Below are 11676 nucleotides of genomic sequence, written 5' to 3' on the forward strand. Positions count from 1 at the left end.
ACACCCAACAGCAAATATATGTCTTGCCCCCATTTTTCCTGTCTCAGTCTATGTGTCCTGTTCCCTGCTACCAACTAGAGATGCATAAGACTTCATATCTAATCATAAATTCTTATGAACCTAGAAATCTTCGTATATTTACAAAGAAAATGCGAGGGCATGAGAAAAGGGAGATTCCCTTTATCCAGGGCATGTAGAAGACTTCCCACACGGTTTCAAACAGGGCAAAATTTGTCCACTTATATATTTGGGGCTGTGTCCCTTTTAAGGCTCAAAGGACTAGAAAACCCTCCCCTGAAAGGTGAGCCTACCGAAACGGGCGCATGGGGTAGTCAAAACTCTATACCGCATTACTGGACAGCGACCTTCGGGCCGCTCCAGCTGCAGCGCATGCGCCACAACTGCCAGCCTTCTTGCTGGGTGTCTTTAGCTCATTCTGTGTTTTTTTTTGCTCTCTTTCGGCTCGTTCCCAAACTTCCGTTCGAATTTCCCGGCTATGGCAGAATCCACCAATCACAAACGTCCTTCATCGGGCCACGCCCTTCCATTGCCCAGTCCGGGAACCCGAGATTGATTTCGCGCACACCCCTCCTTCCCTACGCACGCTGCGCGCAGACGTCGGCCTCTGACGCCGTCGTCACCCCTGCGCGGACTCCCCCTAGGGCCGCTCCCTCCGACCGTTGGGTGTCCTGTAGAAGTCCCTCCTTTAGGACTTCCCCTCTCCGCCAACCGTTCTTGCGGCTGCAACCCATGTGGGAGTTCGGGCTCCTGCGGTCGCCGCGGCTGCTGCTCCTGTTGCCGCAGCTCGGACTCGGAGTCGCCGCCTCACGCTTTCAGGCCGGAACCATGAACTTGGGCGGCGGCAGCAGCAGTGCGCGATGCTCCCCTTCCGACGAGGACCGCCAGTGCCTGCATCTGTCCACGGTGCCAGGAGCCGACCCGCAGCGCAGCAACGAGTTGCTCCTGCTGGTGGCAGCAGCGGAGGGACCGGAACGGCGGGGTCTCTCTGGGGACCGGGCGAAGGAGGGGCCTCAGCCGCAGCCCCAGCATCACGTTCTCTATTTCCCCGGGGATGTACAGGTAACCTGGGGCCTGCCTGGGCACCTGTGCGTATGCGAACTCCCTAGAGTCTCTCCTCAAAGCTGGTGCCGGGTTTCTTGCCTCGCCAGAACACAACCACACATGCAGTCACGGAGGTGGCTTTTCGGTTACTCCCCGAAATCCAAACCGCCGCTTCCACACCCCTGACCCCGTCCTCTTGAAGCCCCGGAGGGACGGTATCCTTGCAGAGTTAAGACCTCCGAAGAGCTAGCTGTCAGTTTAGGCTCCAAGAGAGTAGAATTTGAAACACAGAAGGAATGAGACCCATAATGGCTACTCATTCTATAACTTGGTTTCTCTTAGGGGTGTATGTGAGGTGGGGTAGGGCAGGAGACATGGCTTTTAAAATAATTTGGCACATTGTGTTACACTGGCAGTAATTATAAAGCAGGCAAACGAACAACAACAACAAAAACATTACAAAGGTATGCCACTCAGTAACCCCAAGAAAGGGAGCGTGGGCGGAAGAAATGGACAGTAATTGCTAAGCATGTCAGTGTTTTGATGTTCACCTAAATTGTGTACTTTTGTTTTTTGTGTGATTTTCTCTTTATTATCAGTTTTATAGCTGCAGGCATATAACTGTAGCTGTGTTGTCTTGGAAAGCTGGGCCTCAGTCAAGATCTTAATCTAGAGCTGTGTTGTCTAATAGGGTAGCCATTAGCTCTCTATGGCAATTTAAATTAAATAGAATTAAAAATCTGGTTCTTCTTACTAGCTGCATTTCCGGTGCTCAGTAGCAGCTAAGGTTTGTGTGTGGTGTAATGAACAGCACAAATACAGAAGAAGGTTCCAGAGAACGTTCCCATCACTCAGAGTTCTATCGGATAGAACTCTGTAGCCAGGTAAAGCTACAATATGGCTAGATGTGCTTCTTATACTATGGAACAGTATTAATGTATTGTTTTCGAAACTGATGCTTTACAATGATATACTTAAAAACTTTTTGCCCCAAGTCAAATGATGATTAAAATATCTGTAGTTTTTTTCTCATCTTCAAAATAATTGATTTAGTTAACTGCTAATAAACACTATGAAAAAACTAGCATTCAGATTTAAGAGAAGAAACTTAATTTACTCAGTCAATACCCTTTTGCTTAGTTTGAGAAAACAGCATGACATTGTTGATAGTGACTTCCAGATTGTGAACCAGCTACTATTGTGTGCATTTATAATAATGATGATGATGATAGTATGATAACTAACCTTCATTTAGCACTTACTAAGTGCTTTTAAAGTGTGCCAGCCAGAGTATAAGTACAGGTCTTTAGATGAGGTCTAAAAAATGTTAAGTACAGTTAGGGTAATACCTCCTTCCATTTTGACATCATCCATTTCTTTATGTAGCCTGAGATTCCATTAGTTTTTTTGGACAGTGATATACTGTTGATTGATGAAGAGTATGAAAGATCTGAAAATCCAGATCTATTAGAGAAGGAGTAGAGGATAATGCATCAAAAGGCTTTGAGACCAGATTGCCTAGGTTCGAACCCCGATTCTGCACTTTTTAGCTATTAAATCTCTGGTCAGTTGCATCTTCAACTATAAAATAAGAATAATAATTTATGGGATATCAGTGACGATTAAATGTGTGAATACCTACTGAATTATAATTCCTTCTCATCTTCCAGATGACCTTTTTAATTATTGGGGGTACCCTAGTGCTCAGTTCTTGGACTTTTCTTCTACCTTTACTCCTTGAGTGATCTCTTTCAGTCTGTGGCTGTACTTACTACCTATACTCTGACGACCTTCAACATTTGTGTATCTAGCTAGACATATTCCCCAAACTTTAGTCTTACCAATTGCATACACAATATTTTATTTTGAATATTTAATAGATGTCTCAAACTTAAAATCTCTGGATCTTTGCCCCTAGACCTGTTCTTCCTGCAGTATTCCTCATCTCAGTTAATGGAAACTTCCTTTTTAGTTGATCAAGTTAGAAATCTTGAAGTTATCTTTTAGTCCTTTCTTTCACATATCTTAATTCATCAACAAATAAAGTGGCTTCACCCTTTTAATGTATCTAAAAATGATCAGAATAATCATTTTAAAATGTAAGTCAAATCATGCCACACATCTTTCTGCTTAAAACTCTCCAGTAGCTGCCCATATTGCTCAGAGTAAATAAAAGCTAGGTGATTTCTTGGTGGTCTGCAAGGCCCTTCACTGTCTTTACTTTTTTCCAGCTTGTTGCTTTTCTGACTATTTCTTTTTTGTTTGTTTTACTCTGTTCCAGCCACACCAGCCTTCTTCAAATTGCTCATGGTTAGGCACACTTCACCTCAAAAGCTTTGAACATACTGCCTGGAACAGTCTTCCTGCAGATACCTATAGGATTCATTATCTTACCTGTCAAGTCTTTGCTCACAGTTGCCTTCACAGGGAGACCGTTTCTGATCATCCTATTTAATAATCAAACATATGCACAGGATCCCTGTTAACTTTAATTTTTATTTATTTAACTTACTATATTAGTTATTCATTTTGATTTTTGTCTGTCTTCTACAATTTAAGATTTATGTCTGTTTTCGTCACTGATGTAACTATGATGCTTAGTGATTGGCATGTAGTAGGTGTTCAGCAGATAACTTGTTGAATGAATGAATGTATGGAAGTTGATTTGAACATTGCATGAAGTGTTTGATAAGTCTTGGCAAATATTATATGAAATGCTTTTAGGCTCAGATTTTCTCATCCATATTTTTGTACTTGATTCTTTTGCGCTTTATGTTTATCCATAGGAAAATTACCCTGTTAATTACAGCTCATCTTTTTAGTGTATTGATCCTTTAAGAACCATTATTTGAATTTGTATCATGTGAGATTAAATAAGCATTCTTTCTATATCTTTATTCTTATTTTAGATAAGTATTGAACAGAATAGGGCCAAAAAGAATTTTGTTTGGTATCATTAGAAGCTTCACCTCATCTTAACACAGATTCATTATTTGATATTAATTAGATCTGGCTGTCCATGTAATTTTAAATCCTAATTACCATTTCTTTCTTAATGTTCCTTTTGCATTCATTTTTTGTTGTATATCCTTTTTTATTCTATATTTGTCCTTTTATCATTTATATTACAGGAAAGCTGAGGCTGTAGTAATCCATATTAGGTACCTCTTGATGTTTTTCTTATCCATCAGTAATGATTTTAGAGGGGGATCAGGATTCTTTTAAGTAGGCATTTTCTAATTTTCTTGAGTTATCTTGCTTTATAAAGCCTCAGGATATAGAATTATACTTCTTTCTTTTTTTTAATTGTAAGCTTACAATTTGGTGAATTTTGACAAATATTATAGTAATGTAACCAACACCACAATCATGTTATATAACATCTCTATCACTCTAAAAAGTACCCTCATGCCCCACCTCAGTCAGTCTCTTTTCTCTCAGCCCCAGGCAATCACTGATCTGCTTTTGTTCACTATAGTTTTTGCTTTTCTTAGATTTTCATTAATTGGGAACATCAAGATGGAAGAGATGCATAGGGTAAGGTATGTGGGAATGGGTGTGGAGCTTCCATGCTCTCTCTGAACACATCACTTTCCTAGCACCTCCATGTGTTCACCAACCTGGAAGCTATTCAAACCCGTACTTTGGGGATTTTTATGAAGGGTTCATTGCATAGTCATGATCTGTCATCATTTCCAGCCCCTCTCTGGGGAATGGGTAGTGGGGCTGAAAGTTCCAAACTTCTGATCATGTCTTGTTCTTTCTGGTGACTAGCCCCTCTCCAGGAGCCCATCAAGAGTCACCTCATTAGAAAAGAGATGCTCCTATCACCCAGGAAATTCCAAGGGTTTTAGGAGGTCTGTGCTAGGAATCAGGGACAGAGACACTGCGCGCACGCGCGCGCGCGCGCGTGTGTGTGTGTGTGTGTGTACTGTATTTTTTCACACCTGGCCATGTCAGGCTGCCTTCTTCTTAGGCTGGATCCTTCTAGCTAGCTTACTTGGAATGCCCACTTCATGCTCAACAAAGCTTTATGTCATGTCCCCTTGCCCCATTTTTGATGGTTGTACAGCTTGTGCCCAATAAAGTTCTCGTGCTGCTTTAAGAGTAGTCCACCTAGCTTAAATCTTTATCATAAATGTATATACTCTTGGAGACATGTGTGACGTTTTCCTAAATATCCTTTGTACCTTTACTTCATTAGCAGTATAGGGTGGGCCTGTAAGTTTTTGCAGGTTAGTAGGCATTTGCCTATGGAATAAACATCCCTTAATCTCTCCAAGAGATTCTCTTGCCATCTGCCTCACTGGGGATGATGAGAAGCATGCTCCTACCTCTTAACTCCTACAAAGAGAGTAAATGCATTGCATTCCCAACTGGTATGAAAATTCTCTCAAAAGAAACTCTCTCTTCCCAAAGTCTTTAGCCTTTTTTGTAGATTGGCCTTGGGTAGTTTTGGCTACTTATTAGCAGGTCCTATGAGGATGTCTGGTGTCTTTCTTTTTTTTTTTTTAAATATGGGAGTGCTTATCCATTGTTCTCAGATCTGGGCTTTAACACAACAGTTAAGAATCCCATCTTTACATTTTAGTATGCACAGTTCCTTAGCATAAGCATTTTCTCCCTCTGATCATGGGAGGAATCGAAGAAAATACCAAGTTTTTAGATTTACTACCTCCTGGTAGAGATTGAGACTCATAAAGTCTTGAGTTAATTTTGGCTCATTAACTAGATAACTACATGATATAAATAACTATAGTTTCTAGGACCTCAGTTTCCTTAGCTATAAAAAGGATTTAAATGAGCCCTTTCAGATATAAGCTTCCTATGATCACTTTAGTATAATTTTATCACAAATCTGGATGTGCAGAAGGCAATAGCATAATCCATAAAAAGTTAACTGATAGCCTTTTAATATAGATGATAAACTACTAATAGTAATAAGCTACAAAGTGTTAAGAAGGACTTCGAGCATCCTATTGGGAAAACTGACAAAGTACATAAAAAGATAACTAACACACAAAAAAGAAAATTGCCAATAAACATAGAAAAATATTCAACCTGATTAGGAATTAAAACATGCAAATTAAATTAAAAGTAAGATATTTTATCATAGTAGCAAAGGTGTTTTAAAAATTACTGCTAATAGCCAGTGCAGGCCAGGTTGTGGGAAAATAAGCACTCTTATATACTTCTAGTGGGAATGTAAATTGATATTAATCTTTTTGACGGGAAGTCTAAAAATTATGATGCAAATTTATATTGGTATTGAATCATGCCTATAGTTAAGTGAAAACTGCATGTGTAAGCTTGTAGGGGAAGAATGCTCTCTTATATACATATTTATATGTGTATGTATATTAAAGAAAACTAGAATCCTAGACACCAAAATTTAATAATGATTATTTCTAATTGGTGGTTTTATGGAGGGTTTTTCTATCTTTTTTGTAGCTTTAGATGTAAACTGAATTTTTGTAGCATTTATTTTAATTTTCAAATAGAAAATTTTCAAATAGCATTTTGCTAAAAGTTTACTTTATTTGATTGTACATTGAAAAGTAAGTTTTCAGTCTATGGCCACGCCACCCTGAACGTGCCCGATCTTGTCTGATCTCAAAAGCTAAGCAGGGTTAGGCCTGGTTAGTACTTAGATGGGAGACCACCTTGGAATATCAGGTGCTGTAGGCATTTAAATACAAAAAAAAAAAGCAAAAAATAAAAATAAAAGTAAGTTTTCTTTTCATCCCATTCCCTCTAGAGTTCCATTTTTTTTCCCCAAGGCTATCACTGTTACCAATTTCTCTGTCTTTCCGGAGACATTCTATGCTGATGCAAACTTTTTTTAAAACAAATGGTAGTATAGCATACAAGGGTTTTTTAGCTCTTATCCTACAACCCATAGGAGTACTCATAGAGCTGTCTCATTCTTTCGAAGCAGAAATAAATATCATAACTATTTATTCATATATAAGTATATCACTGAGATAAATTGCTAGAAGTGGAATTACTACGTCAAAAGGGAGGCACATTTAAAACTGTTTGCTATAGAGTATATGACTTAAGAATAAAGAAAAAGTACCAGTTTCTCTTTCTCTCACACCCTATGTCCAATCCATCAGCAAATGCTGTTGATTCTGCTTTCAGAATATATTCAAAATCTGACCACTTCTTACCGCCTTTGCTTCTACCACCACTCTGGTTCAAACCACCTTCTTTCACATCAGGGTTATACTTGAGTAGCCTCTGCTTCAACTGTTACCCCTTCACATGTAGTAATCCTTTCAAAACACAAATTATAACAGCGGAAGACTGTCATATCATAGCAAAAGCCCAAGTCTTCACAATGTTTTACAAGGCATGATCAGCATGACCCTCCTCCCAGCAATATGACTTCCCTAGTGATGACTTTTCCTCCTCCTCCACTCCGCTGGAACGCCTCTGGCCTCATCGCTGTACCTTGGTTATGCCAAGCATGCTTCCACTTCAGGGCCTTTTGCAATTGCAGTGTCTTATGCCTGAAATATCATGATTCATTTCCTCAGTTCCTTCAGGTCCTTCTCAACAGTCATCATATTGGAGACCACCTGTGTTTTACATAATCTCCTGCCCTGCCCTCTCCAAAACCTTACACTCCTTTTCCCCTGCTTTATTGTACTCCATCGCACTTACTGTTATCTACTGTTTTGTGCTGTCCAGACACTAGCCACTTGTAGCTGTCGACCACTTGAAATGTTAGTCTAATCAAGGAACTAAATTTTTAATTGTGTGTAACTTTAAATCTAAAAACTTAAAAAAAAAAAAAATCTAAAAATCGATTCTCAAGTCAGTTCCTGGAAAAGTTTTAAGTGTGTTTGAACAACTTAGTATGTGAATCTACTTTTTCAACAGTGAATTTTATGAAATCTAAATTCAGATTAAGTTATTTCTGATGAAAATATAGCATCCAAATTGAGATGCCCTGTAAGTGTAAAATACACACTGGATTTCAAAGACTAAGTAAGAAAAAGAAATGTAATAATTTCTCTGTAGTTTTTTATATGGGTTGAAGAGGTAATATTTTGAATATATTGGGCTCAATAAAATGTATTAAAAATAATTCTCACATGTTAACTTTTTTAGTTACTAGAAAATTTTGTGTAGCTTATATTTCTGTTGGACAACGTTGCTCTATTTACTAATGGAGTTGTTTGTTGTGTATTTCTGTACTTACAATGTCAGCTCCACATAGGCAGGAATTTAGTCTGTTCTGATCCATAACCAATCAGGTATCTAATCGATTTTATAGAATAAATAAATTTGAATTTCCTTTCTTTTAAAACTATGAATAAAAATTAAAAGGAAAATAAAATCTACGTGCATGTCTTAGAACCTAAACAAAAAGTTATTAATACATATAGAATACTTATAAATATAAGATGCAATTAAAAAGGGGTAAAAGACATGAACTTACACAAGGAGAAATCCAGATGGCTAATAAATATATGAACAAATTTCAACTTCAAATTGTCAGTAAATACAAACTAGAGTATCATTCCTGTGTCTATGAAATTAACGAAGATAAAAGTTATATATACTTCTCTGGAAGACAGTATTAAATTATAATCTAGTTTTTCCATACCTAGGAATTTAAGAATGTAATCACAGATGTGTCAAAAGATTTTTCTATAACGTCCATTGCAGCTTGGTAAAATAAAAATTGAAATCAAACAGGATTCACGTTGCTAGAGTTATCCAAAGAGGGAGGAATGCAGGATGGCAGTTTTAATAGGAAAATATTTTTAAATTCTGTGTTGGTTAAAAAGCATAATAAACCAAATCTTTGTTTTGGTTGTTAATGTGTTATGAATAATAGGTTGTATGTATACTAAGTAAAATATATTAAAAATATCCGTAATCTTGAAATGTGTTTTATTATTTAAATTCCTACTATGCTGTTTAGCTTTACTTTATAACCCTGTCTTTTGATGGATTTGAGGCTTAAACTGAAGATTTGTTCAAAATCTTATAACCAGAAATAACATTTAGTTTTTATAGTATGTTAATCATAGGTCATTACCTCCCAACTTCCTCAGTAAAGATGAGAAACTATTTTGCAGGAATAGGTTTATATAAATGTGTATTTAATGCTTGTTTCATCTTTCTTACCTTTCAGAATTATCATGAAATTATGACTCGTCATCCTGAGAATTACCAGTGGGAAAACTGGAGTCTAGAAAATGTTGCTAACATTTTAGTCCAACGATTCCCCAATAGTTATATTTGGGTGATAAAGTGTTCCCGAATGCATTTGCACAAATTCAGCTGCTATGACAATTTTGTGAAAAGTAATATGTTTGGTGCTCCAGAACACAGTACTGACTTTGGAGCTTTTAAGCACCTTTATACATTATTAGTTAATGCTTTTAACCTAAGTCAGAACAGTTTGCTATCAAAGAAGAATGTGAATGATTTAAATAAGGACTCCAAAACATCTAATTGTAGATCCAGTTCTTCTCATACTACAAATGGTTGCCAGGGAGAAAAAGAGAGGACCTGTAAAAACTTTGATGAGTCGGCCATGAATTTTTATCCACCATCACTAAATGGTGCTGCTTTTACTTTAATTGGATTCAGTAAAGGATGTGTTGTTTTGAATCAGTTGCTCTTTGAACTGAAAGAAGCTAAGAAAGACAAGAACATAGATGCTTTTATCAAAAGCATAAGAACAATGTACTGGCTGGATGGTGGTCATTCTGGAGGAAGCAATACTTGGATTACTTATCCAGAAGTCTTGAAAGAATTTGCACAAACAGGCATTATTGTTCACACCCATGTAACACCTTACCAAGTACGTGATCCAATGAGATCTTGGATTGGAAAGGAGCACAAGAAATTTGTTCAGATACTTGGAGATTTTGGTATGCAGGTGACTAGCCAAATTCATTTTGCAAAGGAAGCTCCTTCCATAGAGAATCACTTCAGGGTTCATGAGGTATTTTAACACTATAAGAATATTAATGTACTCGTTCATTGGAAGAGCAGAAGCACTTTGTTTTATAAATTCAGATGAGATGTAATTCAAAAAAGCATTTTCCATTTTGGGGGGGGAGCACACATTCCTAAAATGAGTGTAATGTGCAATAGTATTCCTTGTGAATGTGAACAGTTTTTAATTTGGACTGGGTTAGAATTAGTTCATTTGAAATCTAAAAGATGGTTTGTGATGATCCTGATAATAATGACCCTTTAGAATGAAAGTTACAGTATAATCCTTATAAAAGGTAATTATTAGAAATAGTTTATTTTCTGAGTAATGTTTAAAATTAGTTTTGGTGGCACTATAACAGTAATTAGATATTTTGGCACTGAAAACTTTTGAGTAGAAACACTATTTCTCTTCAAACAAAGCAAAGGCACCCTTATGTTTTCCATCATTTTGGAAAAATTATACCCTGCCTATATGTTTTATAAACTCGTGGAATCATTCTTTAATGTGCCACCAAGAGTTTTGAGAGTCAAAATATATCTGTTTCCCAATATCCAAGAATGTGTAGTAGTATAAAGTTTTTTAAAAACATTACACTTAAGCACTCTGGCTAAATTTTCACTTCTGGATATTTTGGAATTTCTTGATCTCAGCCCAAAACCAGTTCTTTTGGGAAAATTCTTTTAAATTGAACATAAGTATGTATATTGGATACAAATATATTACAGATTTAAAATCTTTTTATTGTATCAGTCTTTTGAAAGAGATCAACTTAGGTAAAATATATAATACTCTGTTAGTGCTCTGTTGACAAGGAAACATATACAGGTCTAAGTCATTTTTTCTCCAGAAGCATTTTTGTCTGCCAAAAGAAAGTAGCATTCTTTGGCCAAAATGCAAATTATATTGCTATAGAAAAGTTACAAGGAAAAGGTTGAAGACAAATGATTTAATTTTGACTCAGAAACTTAGTTTGCCTAATACTGCTACATGATTTGGGTGAGGTTCCTTCTGCATATTTTTCTTGACCTAAATAAAATACATTGACAAAGTAATATCAACAAACATTGAAATGTAGCTGTGTAATTGCAATAAAGAGTGGTCATATTTATAATTAGTTTTTGCAGGACATGAAAAAAGCATGCAAGTAACATGCTGCTTTCAGAATAAGAAAAAAGACAATATCTTAATAACCCAGAGGACCTAAATTTATAATTAAAATGTTAATTTCTTATTTTTTCCCCAAAATATTTTAATGACTCTATACATTCCAAATATTCAGACTTAGGATAAAGAATTCTTAACCAAATGCTTAAAAATAATATCCCTTAATTGTATGAACTAGAGTAGTATCTCTAAATGTTATATATTTTTTTGAGGACAAAGTAGCTTTATATATTGCTTTGGTTTCTTTAAATAACTTTTTTCCAAGACCAAAAATTCCCAACAAGGAAACAAGTCAGCCTGATTCTAGCATCTTATTACTGTGTCTTAAAGCAACATAATTGATTAGATGGCTTTTTTCAATGTTTAGTAATCCTTGGTTAAATTCATGTGTATCTAATGTAAAATTGCTGTTACTGAATGCTCTAATGGGGGGAAGGAAAGGTATTTAGTTTTACAGGATTAAAATGGAAAAATAGGACTTT

The 11676-nt window shown here is 36.6% G+C and overlaps 1 protein-coding gene and 1 pseudogene across 1 annotated transcript; both read left to right on the plus strand.

Annotated features, from left to right (window-relative positions):
* Positions 1-608: 608 nt before the first annotated feature.
* CUNH2orf69 (chromosome unknown C2orf69 homolog) lies at positions 609-11138 on the plus strand. Its single transcript, XM_006921325.3, has 2 exons — positions 609-1080; positions 9215-11138. The coding sequence occupies exons 1-2, from the start codon at positions 751-753 to the stop codon at positions 10040-10042; spliced, it is 1158 nt and encodes a 385-aa protein (XP_006921387.1). The 5' UTR covers positions 609-750; the 3' UTR covers positions 10043-11138.
* Positions 6632-6750, plus strand: LOC112470586 (annotated as a pseudogene).
* Positions 11139-11676: the final 538 nt, after the last annotated feature.

Source organism: Pteropus alecto, unplaced genomic scaffold (assembly GCF_000325575.1).
Source record: "Pteropus alecto unplaced genomic scaffold, ASM32557v1 scaffold3, whole genome shotgun sequence".
NCBI lineage: Eukaryota > Metazoa > Chordata > Mammalia > Chiroptera > Pteropodidae > Pteropus > Pteropus alecto.

Bases quoted from the DNA above. Each gene is read 5' to 3' on its own strand.
- CUNH2orf69 (XM_006921325.3), top strand. From the start codon at position 751: ATGTGGGAGTTCGGGCTCCTGCGGTCGCCGCGGCTGCTGCTCCTGTTG. The intron at 1,081-9,214 runs GTAACCTGGGGC...CTTACCTTTCAG, and splicing joins ATTTCCCCGGGGATGTACAG to AATTATCATGAAATTATGAC.